Source organism: Coenobita brevimanus, chromosome 25, assembly GCF_032717465.1.
Source record: "Coenobita brevimanus isolate Jiangsu-jjx chromosome 25, ASM3271746v2, whole genome shotgun sequence".
Taxonomy (NCBI): Eukaryota; Metazoa; Arthropoda; class Malacostraca; order Decapoda; family Coenobitidae; genus Coenobita; species Coenobita brevimanus.
This window is the reverse complement of record NC_136978.1, coordinates 22,707,473-22,733,956: the sequence shown is the minus strand read 5'-3', so window position 1 is coordinate 22,733,956 and position 26,484 is coordinate 22,707,473. Positions and strand designations below refer to the sequence as shown.

At 38.2% G+C, this 26,484-nt stretch overlaps 1 protein-coding gene and 1 pseudogene across 3 annotated transcripts in view; both read right to left on the bottom strand.

Annotated features, from left to right (window-relative positions):
- LpR1 (Lipophorin receptor 1) overlaps window positions 1-26,484 on the bottom strand; it is an 838,382-nt gene that overhangs the window by 353,700 nt on the left and 458,198 nt on the right. For all 3 annotated transcript variants that reach the window (XM_080267931.1, XM_080267932.1, XM_080267930.1), the window contains exons 9-11: window positions 23,467-23,570; window positions 5,147-5,276; window positions 4,188-4,349 (exon numbers count right to left, since the gene is read on the bottom strand). In XM_080267931.1, the coding sequence (XP_080124057.1) occupies window positions 4,188-4,349; window positions 5,147-5,276; window positions 23,467-23,570 (396 nt within the window). The remainder of the gene's footprint in view (window positions 1-4,187; window positions 4,350-5,146; window positions 5,277-23,466; window positions 23,571-26,484) is intronic.
- LOC145393906 (5S ribosomal RNA) lies at window positions 17,811-17,929 on the bottom strand (annotated as a pseudogene).

Here is a 26,484-nt window from a genome sequence, read left to right as displayed (position 1 = left end):
CACAGACGTGCTGTAAGTACCCTGTCTGAGGTACAACCACCTCTAATTCCTCATTCTTTGGTTCTTTTTCATTTATTTCATGCTTTATGTCCATTATTGGTGTGAACAGGGTTTTAAATAGGTTTAAATAGGTGTTATGCATGTCCGGTAGGGAGTTATTTAGGTGGCTTTCAAAGTTAGGCTGGGTTAGGGTCCTTAATTACCAGTCCAGGAGGCTGGGGCCCACTATCCAGATGGGACCACTTTCTATTACATCGGATAGTGGAGGGATTACTGTATATATATATATATATATATATATATATATATATATATATATATATATATATATATATATATATATATATATTTAATATATATATATATATATATATATATATATTTAATATATATATATATCTATATATATATATATTTAATATATATATGTATCTATATATATATCTATATATATATATATATATATATATATATTTATATATACATAAATATATATATATATATATATATTTATATGTACATACATATATATATATCTATATATCTATCTATATATCTATCTATCTATCTATTTATCTATCTATATATATATATATTTCTATCTCTCTCTCTATCTATCTATCTATCTATATCTATCTATCTATATATATCTATATATCTATATATATATATATATATATATATATATATATATATATATATATATATATATATATATATATATATATATATATATATATATATATATATATATATATATATATATATATATATATATATATATATATATATATACATATCTATATATATATATATATATATACATATCTATCTATCTATCTATCTCTCTATCATTCTATCTATCTCTATCATTCTATCTATCTATCTATCATTCTATCATCTATCTATCTATATATCTATATATATGTATGTATGTATGTATCTATCTATCTATCTATTTATATATTTATAGATAGATACATACATACATACATATATACATACACACACACACACACACGAGTATATGGATGGGATGATGAGAGAAGCAGAAACACGAGTAATGGAGAGACGGATGGCGTTGGTAATGAATGGTGATGGTGGGAATATCTCAAATTTCTTGTAAGCTGATGATGCAGTACTACTTGCAAATATCGGACAAGAACTTTGTAGACCAGTGCAGAGATTTGCTGATGTCTGCGGGGGTCATGCCTTGAAAGTAAATGCAGAAAAGAGTAAAATGCTGGTTACAGAGAGAGAAGGTGTTTCCCAGTGTGATGTTACAGTGAATAGAGAGAGACTGGAATTGGTGAGACAGTTCAAATACATAGGTACAGTGATAGAAAAGAGGGGAAAATAGGCAAAAGAAGTGGAAAGTAGAGTGACACAAGGAAGGAAAGCAGCTGGTGCTATGAAGGCCTTGATAAGAAACAGAGGTTTGAGTGTTGCAGCTGCACAAGGCTTACATGAGGGAGTGTAAAGTGCCAACTTTAACATATGGATGTGAGACTATTGTGTGGCATGAAAATGAAAAGTCAAGCGTGAGAGCAGTGGAGATGGGACTCCTGAGGAATGTATGTGGAGTACAGAGTGTGGACAGAATATGAAATAATGTGATTCATGAAAGATGTGGGGTGAGGAAGTCTGTGGACATCAGAATAAAAGAGGGTGTACTGAGATGGTATGGTCATGTGGAGAGAATGGATAACAATTGAGTGGTGAAAAAGGTATATATGAGCAAATCTGAAGAAGGGAGGAGGAGAGGTAAGCCAAGAAGAAGGTGGAGGGATATTGTGGATGAGTGTGTGAGGATTGGAGGTATGGAAGTCGGTGAGGGTAAAGGACTGACAAGAGATTGAGCTGGCTGGATGAATGTTGTGAGAAGTGCATGATCAGGGATTTGGCACCCCTTTTTAACATGACAGCGTCCAGACTGACCCTATCAGATGCATTTATGTGAAGCTACAAAATGTGGTGAATGTTTCTGGTGTATCAGATACAGCCAGGATTTGGGGGACTTGAACAATGAGTGAATGGAAGTGTGGCCCATTGGATTGGGCAAACTTGGGCTGTCTGGATGTTGCTACATCTCACCCTGCCCTAGGGTGAGACAGGAGGTCCAGATGATGGTGATGATGAAGTTAAAAAAAAAAAAAAAAAAAAAAAAAAAAAAAAAAATGCTATGATGGTAATCCTACTAATATACTTCCTACATACAGCTACTGCAAATTGACTTAGGATCTCCCCCACAAGGTATTAAAAAACATGGAAATCATACTACATCACAATGTTTATTCATGAAATGCCATTCATTAATATGAAATCATGTTTCCCTTGTTTTCCAGGACCAGTTGGATGCATTTTTGCATGGAATCACTTAGATCTCTGAAGTAATCTAAGGACATTCTTTGCACCAAACATTTGTCAGTTCAGTCTTGAGGTTGTCCAGATTGGGTGTCTTATTCTATGCCATGATTTTCTCCATCTTTGCCCAGCAGTTTTCTATCGGATTATGATCCGGACTGTTGCCAGGCCAGTAAAGGACCTCAATCCAATTATCCTGAAGCCATTTTGTCACCTTTCTTGACTTGTGACATGGAGCTGAATCGTGCATGAAAAAGTTGCACCCATGAATAGCAAAAAAGTTTAACAAATGATCTTTCAGAACCTGAATGTACTGGCCACCATTCATCATCAAGTTCTTAGCAAGAAAGTAGAGGCCTCCCCTTCCCATTTCACATGAGAAACACCCCCATATCATTACTAATTGTGGGTGCTTAACAGTCGGCACCGTGTAAGCAGGATCATATCGACTATGGGAGGCAGGGCGACGAACCTTGGCAGAACGCACCTGGAACACCTGAAATGTGCTTTCATAGGAAAACATAACTCCACTCATCCAATGTCCAGTGTGCATACCAGTAATTCTTGGCAAACTGAATGTGCTGCTTCTTTGTGCAGTCAGTGAGAAGCAATTTCTTGGCTGCGGTGCGGCTAGGCAAACCCAGCTCCTTCTGCAAGTGGTGTTGGATAGTTCGAATTGAGACGTCTTGTAACAGCTGGGGATGCATTCTCATCAATTCTGCTGCTGTCAGTCGTGGATTCTTGATTACTTCCCTCTTCAGAAGCGTATCTGTACCTCTGGAAGTCGTCCTTTTCTTTCCACTGCCATGCTTGTGCTCTGGTACGACATCAGGTGGCAGGCTGCGCGCTGCAACAAGAATCTTCATGACGGTCGACTTTGCGTGTCCAGTATATTCAAAATCATGTTGATGGGGAAATTATCCTGCCTCCATGCAATGATACGGACCCTCTCATCCCTTGAGCAGTACTTTCCAGGCATGACAACTCGACTCGAAGAAAATAACAGAGCAAACAGTAATGCATACCAAAAAATAGGGATGTGTAAGCTCGGAGCGACGAGAACATATACTCCCACTCTCACTTCTGGGCAAGCACTGACGTGCTGAGTGTTTCACAATCTCCCGCCAACACTAGAGGAGTTGCCAGTTACTTCTTGCCCTCAAAATTCACTTGGTAGAGACGGAAACACAAAGCAAAGACAGACAACTCTCCCATAGCAATTCTGTGTGTGTAGGTCCTAAGTCAATTTGTGATGGGTGTAAAACAGGACTAAAAGGACCATGTATGTACAGTATCAGGCACAGAATGCCCCCATCCAATACTTGTGAACCGGTCAGCCACATACTTCGTACAGCACAACATGGGGGGCAAAAATTCACTTAGTATTTTACCTCTTGTACGGTACTTCTCACTGTCCTCAGTTGGCTGATACTCACTAGCAGAGACAGGCTTAGTATGTTTCTATGGCCCACAGACAATGCTTTTTGATATGATTCATCAGAGAGTAATGTGACAGATACACTCTAAGTACGAATTAGATACAGTGATATAGTAGGCAAACTTTTGTCTCTGACTGCAACTTTTATATTTGTTTTCTCTTCAGATTTGTGGTACTAAGAGAATAGGGAGAACTGGTCTAGACCCTGATGCCCCATGAAACTCGGGAAACTGAGTAGTTGACTGACGATGACGACAACGATGACGATGACGACAATGATGACGACGACGACAATGAGGATGATGATGACACAGGTAAATGTATCATTTATTTAACAACTGTTTGTCATTTCTACATGAAAACTACAGTAATGCACAGTGCTCACCTGTCTTGCTTTGCCATCCATGCCAGCCCTTTCAATTTTAGCCTCCTGTCCCCAGTCAGTCCAGAACATCCATCCCTCTGAGGGATAAACTGCAATAGCACGAGGTTCATCTAGTTCTGCCCGGAATAAAGTCTTTCTCATTTCACCCTTGAAGTCTGCAACCTGAAAATGAGTTATTTTATTGTTATGGATACTTTACTATTTTCATGACCATCAAGCTTACCTATGAAAGGAACATGGAGATCAGGTTAATCGAATTATTAAAAATCAGGTGGTTAGAGCTGCAGATTTACACTGACATAATGGATGACCACAAGGTGATGTAAATGCCATAGTAAAAGACAGTAACCAAACCAATTAAAGCAATAAACAGATCCTACATATTACTAAATTAAGAGATAAGCTTACCTCAGTGCAGTAATCAATTACAGAATTTCTATGGTGCTAACGAGCCAGTAAGCCTGATTTACATGACAGAACTATGCCAGCACAAGGCAAAGAATAGTGAAAAAACTGATGAACTATGTACAGTATAAAAGTTAATAATATCCATTCAACTAAATAGTGGTCTAAATTATTAAAACAAGGCTTTGGTCTGTTTTGTCCCAGATAACTTGTTATAAATTAAGGTATCTGATTCAATTCTGATCATTTGATGAGCAACACATAACTGCTCACAACACAGAGCACCTAAACTGATAATGACACTAACAGTAACATCATGCTGATCCTCTCAGTTAGATAATGTATTCTTGCTCTCCCTAGATCAATTTACCTGGGTCTGGAGAGACTTTCAAACAGGAAGGATTACATACCGTATAGTCTTCAATGACTCATTCAAGGAGAGACTCATTTTATACATGTATATTGCACAAAACAATCTGAAGGCAGCAAGATTAAATCTATAAAATATGACATCTGATTCAAGAGATTAATATAAGAACAGAGATGTGACACACCTCAATGGTATTCTTGTCTGTGTTTGTCCAGTAAATATGGTTGTAAAGCCAGTCAACTGCCAGGCCATCCACAGTTGTCACATCATTATCAATCACAACAACCTTCTTACTGCCCTCATCAATTGGTGCCCTGGGGAAGAAAGGGGAGACTTCAGTTATTCTCCATTTTTCAACTATAAGACAAATCTGATAACAACAAACATAATATACATATCGTTTCATATCTAAAGGTTCCAACATGCTTGCATGTGTCGGACTTGGTCACTTTATGGTGGTTCTCCATGCTGCTCAATCTCTTCTCTACTCAGTCCTTTTCCCTGAGGTCACACTCAATGACCTCATCTCAGGCCTTTCTCAGTCTACCTCTCGCAACCCTACCCTTAATGTTAACACTTCTCACTTTCTGCACCCAATTATCATCCCCCATCCTCTCCACATGGCCAAATCATCCCAATCTACCTCTCCTCATCACAACTCCAACACAGTCCAGTCCCATCCTACCTCTTAACTCTCCCATTGTAAACCTAGCTCCCCTAAGCCTTGCACTCAAAGACACACTGAACATCCACCTAACCACTGTCATTTCTGTGCATTTGAGCCTGTGAATATCCTCTTCCTTTACTGCCCAGGTCTCACTACCATAAATTATTGCACTCCTAACACATGACACGTACAAAGATCCCTGGGCATGCAGGGAGAGCCCTTTCAATGTCAGGAGAGGTAACAGCTCCCTAAACTTCTTCCAACCACTCCTCACTCTTGCCACAGGGCTCTAGCCCCACTCCAGCACATAACATGTCTACCAAATAACAAAACTCTTCCAGTTAATATACAGCCATCTCGCCTATTGTGCGCTTTTGCAACGTGCATTTCGCCTAACGTGCGATGGGGGTCTGACAATTAGTAATTATTTAGAAAGTGCATTTACTACTTGAAATGTCTGATGGGCATGAAAAACTGAGGCAAATACGGTAATCTCTCACAACTGGCGAGCATAATTTATAGCATGCAATGGATAAGGGTGGGGCTGGTGAGTATGTGTGGTGGGGTGCGGCTGGTGTGTGAGTGGGTTCTGAGACAATTTGTTGTCAAGTTAATTCGCCGTTAAACAATTCGCTCTCAAAACAAGGACGATTCCCCGTCAGGGCAATTTGCACCCTGGACGATTTCCTCGTCATTCTATAAATATACTTATTAATTAATCAATACATTTATAATTATATATCAGGGGGATCCACAAGGCCTATGTTCAATAGCACAGGCTTTCGGCTACCTCATGCGGAGCGCTGGACCTTCGGCCAATATACCTAACGTAGTTATGTAAAATACAATTACAGTAAATAAATTATATACCAAAAAACTCCCTGGATCATACCGATTCAGAATATGTATCATATGTGGCTGAGTTCATAGGTAACAAACATACAAACACTCGCCTTTATTATTATATATTAGTTGCACCTTTAGTCAATAGCAAGTGCTCGTGGGCCCTTCGGGCCCTCTCACATTTGCTCCTGCGGAGGGCTCTCACACTGAGTGCTCACTTTCTCATGCTTCACACTCATTTCCTTGTGCTTCTCACTCATTTCCTCACGCTTCGCGTGCATATTGTGATCATTTCAGGTAATCCGAGTCACATTTATGTGCTGTTCTAGTCTAATGTTGTCACTTGGATTTTTTGCAGCTAACCAACCGATCGTGTTATTTGCAGCTTCAGGAATGGAACCCAAGTTGTCCGCACACAGATAATAACCACTCGGCCACGGTAACCGACCAATCAGGTCCTGGAAGCAGTGTTTTTTTGGCCAAAATTTGATCGCTTATTTAACATAGTAAAAGTTTTTCAATCATGATGGGACCAAGTTTTTTCACATCAGCGAATTTTTTGCAATTTTTCGTGCGATTTGAATGTGCAGTTTTGGCTGCCCAAAATACACAGACACACAGACACACGCCTACTGCTATAGTATATTAGATATAAAGCCATAAAAAAACTCTACGGTGAACACAACCCTAGTTTCACGCACTCACGCCGGGAGCAGTGTGTTTTCGTCAAACTTTAATAGCTCATTAAATATAGTAAAAGGTTTTCAATCATGATGGGACCAAGTTTTTTTCACATCAGCAAATTTTTTGCTATTTTTGTGCGAATTTTGGTGCGATTTAAATGTGTAGTTTTGGCTGCCAAACACACACACACACACACACACACACACACACAGAATAATCCAAAACAATCCAAAGTTAGTCAGGGATTCAGTTGATATAAACAAATCTATAGTAATCACTGGTATAGAAGAGGAAGAAGTAAAAAACAAGATCACAAGAGACAAAAAGGAGATGGCAAATGTAATGAGCTTACTGAAAGAAGTAGAGGAAATCTGTAGTAAAGACATAGAGGAACACAAAAGGTTAGGGAAATATGAGAAAAGCAAGACAAGACCTCTAAAGGTGACTTTCCAGAGTGTAAACACTGTGGATGAGATACTAAAAAATGCAAAGAATCTTATGGAAAAAGAGGAGTTCAAAAATGTATGGATCAAAAGATGCCTAACACAAGAGGAAATGGAATTACTGAAAGAGAAGAGGGAGGAAGCAAAAACAAAAAATGAGGGAAGATCAGAAGAGGAGAAGAAGAAATTTTTTTACAAAGTAATAGGATTCCAGGTAGGAAAGTGGTACACAAACAGGATGGAATAAAACGGAGGAAGGTAGTAGGACCATGTCATGACAAGTATATAAACAAGATGATAAAGTTGAAGTACTCAAATGTGGATGGAATGGTATCTAAATTACTAGAGATGAATGATTATGTCAGAGAAAATGAACCACAAATAATATGCCTAACTGAAACAAAATTAACACCAAGGATATCCAATGACATACTAAACTTAGAGGAATACAATATATGGAGAAGAGACAGAAATTTAAAAAAAGGAGGAGGAATTATAATGTTAACTAAGAAAAATCTAAAAGTCAATGAAATAAAACTAGATATACCATCACAAGTAGAACTGATTGCAGTAGAGATCAACACATCTGAAGGTAAAGTAATTGTAGCCAATTTGTACATGCCACCCAGATCAAACACATGGGAAAGAGACGAATATGAGGACCTGGCAGAGAGTACAATTCAGAGTTTAAGATCATTACTACATAAAATGGAAGAGAAATCGGAAAGAATTATACTAACTGGGGATTTCAACACAAATATAAATTGGAATACTCTAGATATAATTAGCCAAGAAAGCTGCTGGGACCAAAAGCTCCTGGATCTCGTGCAAGAGTTTTTCCTAAGGCAACATGTGAGGGAAACCACCAGAAAAAGAGGACTTGATGTACCTTCAATGCTAGATCTAATATTTACTAGGCAAGAAAATGATACTGACAGTTTAATATATCACCCTCCACTCGGCAAAAGCGATCATGCAGTACTAAATTATAACTTCAGGATAGCATATGACATAGTAAACAGCAATGACAGTTACAAAAAGAGCCTAAACTATAAAAAGGGAAATTATGAAGACCTAAAGAAGTATTTCTTAGAAGTTGATTGGGAAAATGAGCTTAGAGGACAAGATCTAAATGCTGTATATAAAAATCTGTGAATTTTATGAAATAGGAGTCCAGGAGTACATCCCACAGCACAAAGAAGGAGATAAGAAAATACAGAAATGGTTCAATACAGAATGTAAAAAATCAAAAGAAAGAAGAGATTTCTTGTGGAATAGATACAGAAGACACAATAGTGAAAGGGCGTATAATAATTACAAACAGGCAAGAAACGATCATACAAGAATAAGGAGGGAAGCCCAAAAACAGTTTCAGGAGGATATAATAAATAAAAGTTGTGATCAACCAAAGCTGTTTTACAGCTATATCAGAAGCAAAACCAAAGTAAAAGATATAATACAATCCATTACGGACGAGGGAATCACTTATACACAAGAGAAAGATATTTGTGAAGCACTAAATAAGAATTTCCAATTAGTTTTTACAGAAGAAAAAAATTTTGAGAGGGACTATGTGGAACATGCATGTCCACACATACTACCAGATATACAAATAGCAGAAAAAGTAATACAGGAGGAGTTAAGCAGATTAGACAGAGGAAAAGCAAGTGGTCCTGATGAAATTTCATGTTGGGTACTATGAGAATGTGCAAAGGAGTTAAGTAAACCATTATTTTTAATTTTCAAGAAATCCTGGAGTCAAGGTAAACTACCTGATATTTGGAAAAAAGCAAATATTGTCCCCTTATTCAAGAAAGGAAATAGACAAAATCCACTCAACTACCGACCAGTATCACTGACCAGTATTGTAAGCAAGGTATTAGAAAAGCTTATAAGAAAAGCTTGGATAAATCATCTAGAAGAACACAGTATGATAACAGAAAGACAGTTTGGTTTCAGAAAAGGAAAATCATGTTGAGCTACTATGACAGAGTAACAAACACAATACAGGAAAGGGAAGGATGGGTGGACAGTATCTATCTAGATTTCAAGAAAGCTTTTGACACAGTACCACACCAAAGACTTTTATGGAAACTGTACCATCAAGGAGGAATTCGAGGCAAACTGTTTTGTTGGATGCAAGACTTTCTCATAAAAAGAAAAATGAGAACAGTACTAAGAGGAAAATACTCATCATGGAAAGAAGTGACTAGTGGAGTACCACAGGGTTCAGTGCTGGCACCAATCATGTTTTTAGTGTATATAAATGATATAAACAGTAACACTGGAAATGAGAGCTATCTGAATATGTTTGCAGATGATGCAAAAATACAAAGGAGAATTACTAACACAGACTCTTGTAAAGAGCTACAAGAAGAATTAAATAAACTTCATGAATGGGGTAATACATGGCAAATGGAATTCAATGTGGACAAGTGTCATGTAATCAAGTTTGGTAAAAGTGGAAAAACACCTGATTGGGATTATAAGTTACGAAATAAAACCCTATATACATCAGAAAGAGAGAAAGACCTAGGTGTGATTATTAATAACAGACTATCTCCGGCTGACCACATCAGCGAGAAGGTACGGAACATGTATACACTGCTTGCAAATATGAGAATAGCATTCACATACATAAATGACGACATGCTAAGAAGGATAATAACATCATTCATTAGACCAACCCTGGAATATGCATCAGTAGTCTGGAGTCCTCATCTCAAAAAGCACATAGACAAGATTGAAAAAGTTCAAAGGGCAGCTACAAGATGGATACCAAGCTTAAGGGACCTAAGCTACTAAGAAAGACTAAATAAACTGAATCTACCAACACTACAGGAGAGAAGGAAAAGAGGTGACATGATAATGCTATATAAGTGCATATCAGGGAAGGAGAAAATAGACGTAAATGATTACTTAACATATGGAGAAGCATCAGCAAGAGGACACTGCAAAAAACTGCATAAGAAGAGAGGTGATAAAGACGTAAGGAAATTCAGTTTCCCAAACAGAGCAACTGATCAATGGAATGCACTACTGAATGAAATAGTGTGTGTGAAAATAATTCACAAATTTAAGGATATGTACGATAAATAATGGTTTAAGACACGGGACAATACGAGCTTGACTCATTCCTTTAAAGATACAATTAGGTAAGAACAATTAGGTAAGGTAAGAACACACACACACACACACACACACACACACAGTACCAGAAGATGACCACCATCTTTAGCAAATCAACTTTGGAAGGAGTTACGACACGGGACAAAGGTAGGAAGCAGGATGATGATTTCTACCAGGAACTGGTGGAAATGGAGACACATAATAAGCTGGTGGAACGAGTTTATAGATTAGAGAAGGCATTTCAGAGTGAAAAAGATGAAATTAAAAAATAGTTGCAATGCAGAAGGAAGAAAATGAAAATTTAGTAAAGGAGATTAATAAGACAGAAACAACAATAGGTGACTTATCAGTTGAGGTGGGAACACTTAGAAGGAAGATTAGTGAAATGGCAAGCACAGTTGTCAACCATGACAATATTCTGGAAGAGTTCAGAAATGATACAGAGACAATAATGCAGGAAAGCACGCTGATAGATCATAGCAGAGATACTGAGGAGAAGATAACCCAGGTAAATGAAGCAATGCAAAGCTACAAAAATGATGTGGAAACCACATATGCTGAAATGGTGAAAGTAAAGAAAGACTTAGAAACAAGAGTTGAAGAAAAGAGCATTAAAAAGGAAGTGAAGAAAATAATCCAAAACAATAAAAAATTGGACAAAGTTTCGGCAGACATCAACAAATCTACAGTAATCACTGGTTTAGAGGAGGAAGAAATAAAAAAACATGATTTTGAGAGACCAAAAGGAGATGGCAAATGTAATGAACATACTGAAGGAAGTGTCAGAGGAAATCTGTAGTAAAGACACAGAGGAACACAAAAGGCTAGGGAAATATGAGAGAAATAAATCATGGCCCCTGAAAGTAACCTTCCAGAGTGTAAACACTGTGGAGGAAATACTGAAAAATGCAAACAAACTTATGGAAAAAGAGGACTTCAAAAATGTGAGTGAAAAGACGTCTAACTCAAGAAGAACTTGGATTACTAAAACAGATGAGAAAGGAGGCAAGAACAAAGAATGAAGGATGATCAGAGGAAGAGCAGAACACATTTTCTCTACAAAGTACGCTGTAATTGGATTGCAGGTTCGAAAGTGGTACATAAACAGAAGGGAATAAGAAGGAGAAAGATAGTAGACCTGAGTCATGACAAGTATGTAAACATGATGATTAAGTTGATGTACTCTAATGTAGATAGAATGGTATCTAAATTAATAGAGATGAATGATTATATCAAAGACAAGGAACCACATACTGTTTGCCTAACTGAAACAAAATTAACACCAAGGATATCAAATGATACACTAAACCTAGAGGAGTACAATATATGGAGAAGAGATAGGAACTTAAAAAAAGGAAGAGGAAGTACAATATTAACAAAGAAAAATCTGCAAGTCAAGGAAACAGAACTAGATGTACCTTCACTGGCAGAACTGACTGCAACAGAGATTAGTATGTCTGAAGGGAAGGTAATTGTGGCAAATTTATACATGCCACCCAGATCAAACATTTGGGAAAAAGGATAATATGAAGACCTGGCAGAGAAAACAATTCAAGATTTAAGAGCATTACTACATAGAATGGAGGAGAAATCTGAAAGAATTATACTAACTGGAGATATCAATACAAATATAAATTGGAATACTCTAGATATAAAAAGCCATGAAAGCTGTTGGGACCAAAAGCTCCTGGACCTTGTGCAGGAGTTTTTCCTAACACAACATGTAAACAAAAGCACCAGAAAAAGAGGACTTGACATACCATCAGTACTAGATCTTATATTTGCTAGGCAAGAAAATGATATTGACAATATAATGTATTGCCCTTCATTCGGCAAAAGTGACCACATAGTATTAAATTAAAACTTCAGGATTGCATATGACATAGTTAATAGTAATGAAAGTTACAAAAAGAGCCTTAACTACAAAAAGGGCAACTACAATGACCTAAAGAAATACTTCTTGGAAACAGACTGGGAAAAAGAGCTTAGAGGACAAGATTTAAATGTTATATATAGAAAATTTTGTGAACATCCAACAGCATAAAGAAGCAGAAAAGAAAATAAAGAAGCAGTTTAATACAGAATGTAAACAATCAAAAGAATAAGAGATATGTTGTGGAACAGATACAGAAGACACAATAGTGAAAATGCATATAACAACTATAAACAGGCAAGAAACGATTATACAAGAATAAGGTGAGAAGCCCAAAAACAGTTTGAGAAGGACATCGTAAATAAAAGTAGTGATCAACAGAGGCTATTTTACAGCTACATCCAAAGCAAAACCAAAGTAAAAGATAAAATACAATCCATTACAGATGAGGGGATCACCTATACACAAGAGAAAGATATTTGTGAAGCACTAAATAAGAATTTCCAATCTGTTTTTACAGAAGAAAATAATTTGGAGAGGGATCATATGGAACATGCACCCCCACACATACTACCAGATATACAAATATCAGAAAAAGGAATACACGAGGAGTTAAGTAAATTAGACAAATGAAAAGCGAATGGTACGGATGAAATTTCAAGTTCGGTGCGACATGAATGTGCAAAGGAGTTAAGTAAACCATTATCTTTAATTTTCGAGGAATCCTTGGGACAAGGTAAACTACCTGATATTTGGAAGAGAGCAAACATTGTTCCCTTATTCAAGAAAGAGAATAGACAAAATCCACTCAACTACTGACCATTATCACTAACCAGTGTTGTAAGCAAGGTATTACAAAAGCTGATAAGAAAAGTTTGGGTAAATCATCTAGAAGAACACAATATGATAACAGAATGACAGTTTGGTTTCAGACAGGGAAACTCGTGTGTTACTAATTTGTTAAGCTACTATGATAGAGTAACAGAAACATTACAGAACAGAGAAGGATGGGTGGACAGTATCTATTTAGATTTCAAGAAAGCATTTGACGGAGTACCGCAGCAAAGACTTATGGAAACTACCATCAAGAAGGAATCCGATGCAAAATGTATTGTTGGATGCAAGATTTTCTCAAAAAAGAGAAATGAGAACAGTACTAGGGGGAAATTACTCAGCAGAGTTCCACAGGGCTCAGTGCTGGCACCATTTATGTTTTTAATGTTTATAAATGATACAGACAGTAACATTGGAAATGAAAGCTATCTAAATAGGCTTCCTGATGATGCAAAAATACAAAGAAGAATTACTAACACAGACTCTTGTAAAGAGCTACAAGAAGAATGAAATAAACTTCATGAATGGAGCAATACATAGGAAATGGAATTCACTGTGGACAAATGTGATGTAATCAAGTCTGGTAAAAGTAGAAAAAGACCTGACTGGGATTATAAGTTAGAAAGTAAAGTTCTACACACATCAGAAAAAGAGAAGGACCTAGGTGTGACCATGTGATTATCAATAACAGACTATCTCCAGCTGACCACATCAGTGAGAAGGTACGGAACATGTATACACTGCTTGCACATATGAGAATAGCATTCACATACACAAATGAAGACATGCAAAAAAAGATAATAACATCATTCATCAGACCAACCCTGGAGTATGCATCAGTAGACTGGAGTCCTCATCTCAAAAAACACAGAGATAAGATTGAAAAAGTTCAAAGGGCAGCCACAAGATGGGTACCAAGCTTAAGGGATCAAAGCTACGAAAAAAGACTAGAAAAATTGAATCTGCCTGCACTACTGGAGAGAAGGAGAAAATAGACATAAATGATTACATAACCTATGGAGATGCATCAGCAAGAGGACACTGCAAAAAATGCATAAAAAGAGAGGGCATAAAGACGTATAGAAATTTATTTCCCAAATAGGGCAACTGATCAGTGGAATGCACTACCGAACGAAATAGTGTGTGCCAAAACAATTAATAAATTTTAGGCTATATATGATAAAAATGGTTTAAGACACAGGACAGTATGAGCTTGACTCATTCCTGTAAAGATACAATTAGGTAAGAACACACACACACACACACAGGTCACCGACAGAGACGGAGCTCTTCCTGGATTGTGGGGAATAATTGCTGAATCAGCAACGAGAAGGAGACCAGCTTATTTGTGATTATGTGAATGAGTGCGTGAGTGGTGGTCCCGTCGGACAGTAGTTAAAAAAAAAAAAAAAAAAATGCGGTTTTGGTTATAAAACGTACAAAATATAATGGAAATAGAAAGTTCTCCATATGGTTGCATCATGGTGAAAAGGGATGATGCTTTATTTGCATCTGGTGAGAGGGATTCGTGGGCTTCTCCGGAGATGATGTGGGAAATGGAAATACTAAACTGAACCAAACAAGAGTAGCAGGAATAGAGAAAACAGCAGAGAGGAATGTCCAGGAGTTAAAAAAGGTATGGGCAGAAATTAGAGAGTTACAGGAATGGACCATACAGCAGGAAAACGAGATCAAAATTCTACAGAATAAACTGGAAAAAGTTTGTACACGCAGTGATGAACAAGAAGAAGTCACAGAATTAAAAGTGAGTAATGAATCTGCCTCTAACGAAATAAAACAGCTTAAGAGGGAGAATAAGAGGCTGGGAGAAGAAAGGGACAGGATGAAAAGCAAACCAGATAAATATGAATCCAAATCAAGAATGCAAGATGAGCACATTAAAGAAATCAAGGAGCAACATACGGGGTGGAAGAAAATTCTGGAAGAAGATAATGTAAATCTGAAAGAAATTATAGAACAACAAAGCAAGGAAAAGGTGGAGAAGGGAGTGGTTAGGGTACTGAGAAGTAGAGAATCTTTAGTCAGGGATGCAGCAGATAAGAAAAACTGTGTAAAAATTTCAGGAGTAAAAGAAAAATGTATGACAGTAAGATCAGAAGGAGAAAGAGATGAACTGAATAAAGTTGCCCCTTAACCGCGGAGCGTCACTTTCGTGACGCTTGGGAGCAAGGGATCATACCGCGGGGTGTCGCTTTTGTGATTCTGTGTTATTTTGAATTCACCTGGGCTTCCAAGTGGGGGCTTGTATCATCTATCAGTACTGCCAATGTCCAACACTAATCAGCACTCCTAATCTCACCTGTACTCCCATCCATTGTTGACAGTTTAGCCATTTCTCTCCGTTCTTGACTCCCCTCCCTACCCTCCCTCCATTACCCTATCCTCTCGCCTGCCCGACCGTGCTACGCTAAGTAAATCTTCCCTGCAATTTTTCACTGATTTCATCCATTGAAATAAGCCCTATGCCCTATTCTTATACCAAATAATATATACAAGAAAGAAATAAGGTAAGTGAGAGTGCCATACACCTGGAATTGGCTAATTACAACCTGACAACACCTTACGTGCGCTCGTTCGCTAATTTTCGCTGCTTATTTCCCCTTGAAATATGCCGTATAATCTATTTTCGTAATAAAGATACATATAAGGAGGGAAGGGAGAAGCCTAAGTGATATTTACATTCACCTGGAACTACCTAATTTATAATGTATTGTCTAGATTTCCTGCCAATCATTTCACTGCTATATATAGCTGTGTCAAGAGGCTAAACGTTGGTAGTCATGAATTTCCCTAGGTAAGCCACCACCCCGGCCCACCCTCATCAGTTCACTCTCATCTTCCAACGTGGAGGTACGTCATTTCGCTCTTGCTAGCTTCAGGGACTTTTCACCCCCATGCAAAGGGCCCTGTGACCTTTACCCCCTACTAAACCTCGTGTGGAAAGAGGTAAAGGGCTGACAATTGATAAAAGAGTGACTACGATCTTTCTATTGAGTAAAACAGTGCAAGTGGAACTGTAAATAATGTGTAAATAATGTGTAAACAGCAAGTGAAAGTAATGAATGTAAATATACGTGAACAGTGGAAAATAGTTTTATAAGTTACTTCAAGTGACAGTGCATAACACAGTGTAAATAAAATAGAAATGTAAATAACGTAAATAAAATAGAGAACATAAATAGAAATGTAAATGAGTAGTATTATAAGAATACGAGTATATACCCTAGGAGTAATGAAAGTGAAAGTTTCACTCTAGCATGTCTGAATACTATGAGTTATGAGAGTGAAGGTGAAAGTGACATTCACTCTCAATGCTAGTATACAGGACGAGAAAGTGAATGCTACATATTTTACTGAAAGATATTGAATCCCTACAGTGACAATAAACTAATACTACTGAAGGAAACTTATGGATAAAGACTGCAGATATATATAAGTGTTATATAGTAATAGAAATATAAAGTGTGAGGGGTTTTACGAATAATAAATGACAGAGTACCAAGAGCGAACTAGTGCCAGTGCGACGGTCAGACGCGCTCGTAATTTTCATTACTTTCACAGTGGGTTTTTTTTTTTTTTTTGAGTATGGATCCCAAACTACTTGAAAATCATAGAGTAGTGTTTATATTGTTAATATCTGGCTGTGGTAATCATATTACGGGTTGTCGGGAAGTGTAAAGTGGAGACTTCGTTACCCAACTTCAGAGGTCTCCACAAGTCCTAAGGTAACCGACGAAGGCTCAACAAACATTCCAGGAGAAAGCTGAAGGTATGTGCCATAAGCATATGTAATTCTAATATTCTAGGACTAATAACTGATTTTTGGCATATATTTTTTGAGAGTCTGTCGGAGCCCGAATAACCCTGTGGCACACGCAAAACATTGGTAAACATCCCCGCGGTGTAGGGGTTAAAGAAATAATATCAGTAGTTATGGAAGGAAACAACCAAGCTCAAGAAGAGACTGACAAAGTGTTTAAGTTGGGAAAGTAGAAGGAAGGAGGGGCGAGGCCACTGAAGGTAAAGTTTACGTCCCAGGCAACAGTAAACAAAATTATCAATAGAATATGGAAATTATCAGACATGGAAGGGGTAAAAAATGTTTGGAAAAGGAGAGATGCAAATGAGGAGGAAAGAGCTAAAATAATGGAGTTAGTAAAGGAAGCAAAGGCAAAAAACAAACAGAGAATGGAGGAACAGAAGACAGTATTTTATTGGAAAGTTTCATCATCATTCATTCATTGCCAGACACCATGTATCCCAAACGGGGTGGCCAAGGGCTTAGAGTTAATTGTTTTACAGGGAGAGGCACTAATCCTCCACCATCCCCACTTGACACGTAGGGAGAACGTTATGCCAACAGCATTTGGTGTTCCCAGGCGGTCACCCATCCAAGTACTAACCAGACCCAACGTTGCTTAACTTCGCTGATCGGACGGGAAGCGGTGTACTCAATGTGGTATCAGAAATTGAGGAAGTGGTACCAACGGTGAGAAGGAGAGAAGAGGGCATAAAAAACATCAAAAATAATTTGAATGTGGCATATACTAATGTTGATGGTTTAATATCGGCAAGACTAGAAATTAACGATTTCTTGAAGGTACATGAACCTGATGTTATGTGCTTTGTAGAGATCAGGTTAAGAGAACATACTGATGTTCATATGGGAGATGGTAATTACAAACTGTGGAGAAGAGACAGAAAAGAAAAAATGGGAGGAGGAGTGATGATAGCAGTGAAGAACAACATAAATGTAGATACTGTGGAATGGGAAAAGACATGGCTGAGGTAATAAATAAGAAATTAGAAACTGGAGAGAATAGCAAAAGAGATATGGCCGTAGTGTATATTCCCCCTAAGACAAGAGCATGGAATGATGATGAATACCAGGATATGTTGTCAGACATGGCTAGTTATTTACAGAATATAATTGAGAAAAACAGCAATATAATTTGATGGGTGACTTTAACCATAAAGAGGTGAACTGGGAGGAATGGGACTCAGGAGGCAGTGAAAATTAATGGGACACTATATTATTAAATATAACAATGAACAATGTGATGACGCAATGGGTCAAAGAAGAGACATGGTTCTGAGGTGAGGACACAGCAGCAAGATTAGATTTACTGTTTACAAAAGAACCTGATGTAACAGAATCTTTGAAATATTTGTGTCCTATAGGAAAAAGTGATCATGAGGTCACTGAGTTCATGATGATAATAAGGAACGTGAAGCCACGAAACGAGCTTTATAGGCAGGGAAGATACAACTTTGGGAAAGCAAATTTGACATGATTGAGAAAATTTTTTGAAAATGCAGATTGGAGAAAATTCAGAGAAACAAGAAAAACACAGAGGAAGTGGGATATCTTTCTAGATCTCTATTATCTTTCTAGACCTCTATAATTCAAGAGTGGAAAAATTTATACCAAGAGTAAGGGGGAAAGAAAACAGGAAAAAGGAGTGGTTCAATAGAAGGTGTATGATAGCAAAAAAAGAGAGAGAGACGGCATGGAACAAATGGAGAAAGAGAGGTAACAACAGAACAATGGAAGAACATAAAAGAACTAGAAATGAATACACAAGAATATGCAGAGAGGAAGAGAGGAATTTTGAAAAAGGTATAATAGACAAATGTAAGGATGAACCCAAACTGTTTTATAGATTTGTCAATGGCAAACTGAAACAAAAGGAAGGAATCACCAAACTGAAAGTAGAAGGAGAGGTCTATAAAGATGTGGCAATGCAAGCTGAAATAATGAACAAATGTTTCCAATTGGTTCTCACTAACAAAATGGAGTTTCTGGAAGGGGAGGGAGTGACTAGAAATGTATTGATAAAAGATATAAAAGTGGAAGTACAGGAAGTGTACAAATTACTGGAAACTCAAGATGTAAGGAAAACCCCAAGACCAGATGGAATCTCTAATTGGGTACTGAAGGAATGATGAGAACAATTGGCAGATAAGATTCAGTTTAATTGTGTGTTCTCTGGAAGAGGGGAAAGTGCCTCAAGAATGGAAGAGGGCAAATTTAATGTGGTACCAATTCATATGGGAGGAAACAGAGAAGAACCCCTGAATTATAGACCAGTGTCCCTAACCAGCATGGTCACAATTGTGCGAGAGAATCCTGAAAGATAGATGGATAAAATATTTGAAAGAGATGAATATTTTAGCTGAAAGTCAATTTGGATTCAGAAGTGGAAGGTCATATGTTTTCAACTTGTTGAGCTTTTACTCAAGAGTGACTGGTGTGCTACAGGAGAGAGATGGTTGGGTGGACTGTGTGTATTTAGATTCAGAGAAGGCCTTCGACAAGGTACCTCATAAGAGACTAATGTGGAAACTAGAGCATATAGGAGGACTGAAGGGGAACGTCCTGGAATGGATGAGAGACTTTTTGAGAGACAGACAAATAAGGACAGTAATAAAGGATAGGATGTCTGGATGGAGGGAAGTAACAAGTGGAGTCCCACAAGGGTCGGTGTTGTAGCCAGTAATGTTCCTGATTTAGGTAAATGATATGGTAGATGGAGTGAACAGTTATACAAGTCTGTTTGCTAATGATGCAATGATCTTAAGGAAGGTAGAGACTGAGGAGGATTGTAAAATGGTGCAGGAGGATCTGGATAGGACACATGATTGGAGCCGGATGTGGGAAATGAAATTCAACGCAAAGAAATGTACAATACTGGAAATGGGTAAAAGTACCAAGAGACCATCACTGAATTATTTGATGGGTAATGAACAAATCACAAAAGCGAGAGAAGAGAAAGATTTGGGAGTGCTAGTCCAGGATAGTTTGTCTCCTGAAAAACATATTAACAAGATAGTTAGAGAGACATATAAACTCTTGACTAACATAAGAGTAGCATTTCATTATATGGATGATGAAAAAATTAATAGTGGCCATGATCCGCCCCAGGTTAGAATATGCAGCAGTACTGTGGTCCCCACACAAAAAGAAAGCTATAAACAAGATTCAGAGGATACATAGAACAGCAACCAAGATGGTCCCCAGTCTGGCAGATGTTGTACAGAGAGAGGCTGGAAAAGCTGGATTTGCCTTCCTAAGAGGAAAGAAGAGAGAGGGGCGACATGACTGCAGTGTTCAGGACCATGATGGCAGTAAATAAAATTGACAGAGAAGATCTGTTTGTATGGGATAAGAGAGTAACAAGAGGACACGGAATGAAACTGAAGAAGCCAAGCTGCTTGAAGGATATCAAGAAATATAGTTTTCCTTATATATGCATAGACCTGTGGAACAGCCTGGACAAAGAGATCGTCCAGGCTAAAAACTTAAACGAGTTTAAAGCTAAATTTGACTTACTGAGAAACAGAGACGAGACCCCATGAGCGTAGCTCATTTCCTGTATATCACAATTAGGTAAATACACACACACACACACACACACACACACACACACGGCTACTGCTATAGTATATTAGATTAACTTGTTTCTTCCTCGCTGCAGGCACCTTTAAATTATATTCTAGTGTCGCCCATAGTATCTTCATTCATGACTGAATTGTTATTGTTGTGATGGCGAATTGACTTGATGGCGAACTGTCCTGAAACCTTCCATGGTACGGCCTCGAGTACCACAACAACAATTCGCATTACCTTCCATCTGTACAATGCTGGTAAGGTCTTGAACTCTCATATTAAATATACAGCATTACTCTTGCATGTTTCTATTGTAAGTTTTCCCTTTGCATTTTAGTTAGGGATAGGTATTGGTGAATCAATATATGAAAATTCAGGATGTGTCGCCCATAAGCCATTTTAACATGGGGTCCTGTGCTTCACAAGGTGCGAATTTATGAAGTGCGATGGGCTGTGTCGCCCATATTCATGCACTTTAAGCGAGATGACTGTACATGCATACATACATCATCTAAACCTGTGCTGTCCCATGAGCAGTGCATGAGCCTGGGGCTAGGCAAGTTGGTCCTGACATTTAAGATGAAAGTAAGCAGCCTCATCATCTCTGAGTGGCACTACGTAAACAATAAACCCCAACCACCCCTTGGATATGAACCAACACAGGCTCAATCTGGCTGGAGCACCTCAATTACCCACTAAATCACCAAGCGCCACAGTTTGGTTATATGGTTACCACCCAGTATAGTAAAAGGTTACACAGTGTACAGGAAACCATTTGGTTTGTCACTCAGTGCAGAGTCACCTGTAGACAGAAGGAAGGGGAAAGAAGGAAGGAAGGAACGAGATAAGAGGAAGGAAGGAAGAGAAGAAAGGGCAGCCACCCGAGAGCAACTCTACATCAAGTGAGTGGATGGTGAGCGCCCCTATCTACCACCAAATTGTGAAAAAATATATTCCTGTATATATCTCTTCCATGATGATGTCCATATTTCATCCTTCTTTCGTAAAAAAATTTTACAATATAGATAAAGATAACACAAAAACAGGATTCTATTTTTATCTGTAACTTTATAATTACCAGTACTAGACACCTGCTGCTCTTGGTGTTGAAGTAGTAGCAGCTGTTGCTGCTATTGTAATCCTAGCTATTTCTATTGTACAATACATGGTAATGTGACGCAAGTGGACTGTGGACACTAATAAGCAATAACTGTATATGCACTTACTTCTGCAATGCTTGCTCTACAGAGCTCAGTCAAAATTCAACAAATCTTTTTTTTTTATACACATAGGCATGTACTGTGGACTCACCTTATCCATATCTAACTGGTTCAGAGCATGACTGGCTAATAAGATAAGCATCATATTCATGTACATAGGCTAACTTATTCCAAGATTCAGCAGTGTACCACTTCTTCACCTCTATTACTGTCATTTCATACCCAGTTCCATTTTTTAATAACACATTTTGACAAAAAAAATGGCAGTTCTCAGTAATACAGGGTACACAGAACAAAGATAAAACAATAACAGAGGTACTAATAAAAGTTTAGGAGAAAGTAGTTGTATTCACCTTGACTGACCTGCTTTGCACAATAACTGTCAACTCTGTGTCAAAATGACACAATTCATTGATTTATACAACCAAAAGCACCCTCTATGTCCACACCATTTAAGCACACTCTCTTCTACCACACTTTCCATAGAGTTTCTAACTTCATATCTTTCACAAACCTCTACTTTTCTTATCCAACATAACCTTTTTACACCAAACAAAATCATCTAACATTAGCCACATGAAATAAAAACAGACATATCCTGGCTGAAGGGGTCACTGACATAGTTTTGAACTTTTACAAGATCAATCATGCTCCTTTCAACACTTTCCAGTCAGTCAAAAGAAGGCTCTTTAGGAAAGTATGCTGCAAATGCTCTTGCACTGGAGTGAAAATAAGACAAATGCTTTTGCACTGAATTGATACTGGGACAATGAATGACAAAAAACTTTCTAGGGTACAGACCACAGATGTGACATTTTCCATAACTGCTGCAGACACAGGCAACAAAAAAATTTATGAAAAATTCAGCACGGAAGAAAGAGTTGTAGAAGTGAGATGTGACGCTGCCGAAAGAACAAAGTTAAATACTGAGGGATGATACAGACATTTTTAAACAATGTCTTGGAAAGTAAAACCACGATTTATGGTGGAACAGGAAATCTTATGCTCTGTGGAAGAAATGTGGTTCCAGGCTCATTTGAGCATGAACTTAATGGATGCAGGCCAAAGATGCCCTCCTCCTGTGGGCCATCATCCTCATTTCAGGAGATAAGGAGGAAGATAAGTGATTTAAATACAGAATAACTGGGCAGTGGAGTCAAACTATTATAAAGGTATCAGTGCCACCACAAAAAGACATACATCTCCAGCACCAAAAGAAGTAAACAGAATGCTTCATTGAAGAAAGGAAGGCGGAGGCAAGAGAGAGAACTGAGAGGGTGAGGAAAGGGCATCATAACAAAGCAGCCTGGAAGCAGTTCTGTTATGGCCACCCAGTTGGAGAGAGGGAAGGATTCAGGATGTGGACAGAACATCCAAAACGATGCCTAGGTGTGACATACTTGTATATACATTTGTCCTTCACATCAGTCCAGAAGATCATGCCAGTCTTGAAGACGAAGTCCAGCGCTGTTGCCCCATTGGTTTCATTAACAATGGCTGTGATCTGTGGTACCAAGAAAAAAATGATTTAGTGCTGGCTTACTGCTTTCTACATTATTATTACTCCATTCAGAGAGAAGAATTACATAAACAGTATATATATATATATATATATATATATATATATATATACAGTATATATATAATGTTGGTCCTGACATTTAAGATGAGAGTGATCAGCCTCACTCATCCCTGAGTGGCATTATGTGAGCAATAAACCCCAACCACCCCTGGGATAAACCTTCAGCTCAATCCAATTGGAGCGCTATAATTACCCACTAAACCACTAGGCGCCATAATTTGGTTATATGTTTACGACCCAGCATTATAAATGGTTTCCTGGTGTAAAGGAAACCATTTGGCTTGTCACTCAGTGTAGAGTCACCCATAGGGAGAAGAGGAAAGAATGAAGGAAAGAAAGACAGAACAGGAAGGAAGGAAAGGAGAAGAGGAAAGGACAGACACCCGAGAGCAGCACTACATCGAGTGAGCGGATGGTGAGGGTCCCCACCTACCATGAACATATTTGTGTACTGTACATATATATATATATATATATATATATATATATATATATATATATATATATATATACAGTATCTATCTATCTATGTATCTATATACACAGTATACATCTATCTATCTATCTATCTTTCTATATATATATATTCTATCTATCTATTGCCAGACGCCTCAATCCCGTTTGGGGTGGCCACAAACAAATTGCCTCCACGTCGCCCTGTCCCTCGCCATTTCACTGCCCTGCTCCCAACTCACACTCCCCTCTCTCATATACCTCTCCACCACATCCCTCCATCTCATCCTCGGCCTCCCCCTCCCTCTTCTCCCCTCCACCTCACTCACATACACTCCCTTCATCAGTCTTTCACCCTCCATCCTCTCCAAATGGCCAAACAACCTCAGTGTGTTCATCATAACGCTTCCTATCACATCCACATCCACACCACAACGCTCCTTTATATCCTCATTCGTCAGCCTGTCTCTCCATGTGACTCCACAGGCTCCTCTTAAATAATTCATTTCCACTGCTCTCACTCCTGACTTGTGTCCTTCCTACAATGTCCAAGCTTCACTTCCATACATTAGAGTTGGTATTACAATACTGTCATGTAGTAACTTTTTCACTTCCATGCTCACTTCCGTTTCTTATCACTGCTTTCAAGGAACCAGCAACCTTTCTTCCCTGCTGTACCCTTTCAAGCACTTCACCCTCCAAACCTCCATCCTTACTCATCACACTACCCATGTACTTAAACGTACTCACATTTTCCAATTCCTCACCATCCAACCTCGCTGTACATTCACTGACTTCACCTCTCTCAAAGACCATCACTTTACTCTTCTCTACATTCACCTTTAGATTCCATTTCTTACACACTCTCCCAAACTCACCCACCAAGCCTTGCAGCTTCCCTTCGTCTTCACTCAACAACACAGTATCATCTGCAAACAACAGCACAGGGAGTTTCCAAACACTATCCTCTCTCACCAGGGCCACTCCAACATCCACTACCCAACCTTGTACCTCTTTTATTACCCCATCCATGTGCAGATTGAACAACAATGGAGACATGACACATCCCTGTTTCAACCCAACCTTCAAAGAGAAAAATTCACTTAGTTCACCATCCACATGCACTGCAGCCTTAGCACCATCATACATACTCTTCACAGCATTCAGCAACTTCCCATCTACTCCATATATTCTTAATACTTTCCACAATCCTTGTCTATCCACCCTGTCATATGCTTTCTCCAAATCCATGAAAGCCGCATACAACTTCTTTCCCTTCTCTAGAAACTTTTCCACTAAAGATCTAAGAATGAATATCTGATCTACACAACCTCTTCCCTTCCTAAAGCCTCCCTGTTCTTCTCCAACTGATTCCTCTGTTCTTTCTCTAACTCTGTCAATAAGTATCCTACCATATACTTTTCCTATTATACTAAGAAGACAAATGCCCCTATGATTACCATACATTTCTTTTCCCCCTTTTCCTTTGCACAAGGGAATAATTATATCTGACTTCCAATCTTCAGGGACTCTACCTTCCTCCCAGGCCAATCTGCACACACACACACACACACACACACACACACACACACACACCAAAGAACCCGATGTAATAGAATCATTGAAATATCTCTGTCCTTTAGGAAAAAGTGATCACGTGGTCATTGAGTTCCAGATGTTAATAGGGAACGTCGAGCCAAGAGACGAGCTTCATAGACAGGGATGATACAACTTTGGGAAAGCAAATTTTACAGGATTGAGAAACTTTTTTGAAAATGCAGATTGGAGAAAATTCAGAGAAACAAGAGAGATACAGAGGAAGTGGGATATCTTTCTAGACCTCTACAATTTGGGAGTGGAAAAATTTGTACCAAGAGTAAGAGGGAAAGAAAACAGGAAAAAGGAGTGGTTTAATAGAAGGTGTATGATAGCAAAAAAAGAGAGAGATAAGGCGTGGAACAATTGGAGAAAGAGAGGTAACAACAGAACAAAGGAAGTATATAAAAGAACAAGAAATGAATACACAAGAATACGTAGAGAAGAAGAAAGGAATTTTGAAAAAGGTATAATAGACAAATGCAAGGATGAACCCAAACTGTTTTATAGATTTGTTAATGGCAAACTGAAACAAAAGGAAGGAATCACCAAACTGAAAGTAGAAGGAGAGGTCTTTAAGGATGCGGCAATGCAAGCAGAAATAATGAACAAACGTTTCCAGTCAGTTTTCGCTAAAGAAAAGGAGCCTGTGGAAGGGGAGGGAGTGATTAGAAATGTTCCGGTGATGAAAGATATAAAAGTGGGGGTACAGGAAGTGTATAAATTACTGGAAACTCAAGATGTAAGGAAAGCCCCAGGACCTGATGGAATTTCTAATTGGGTACTG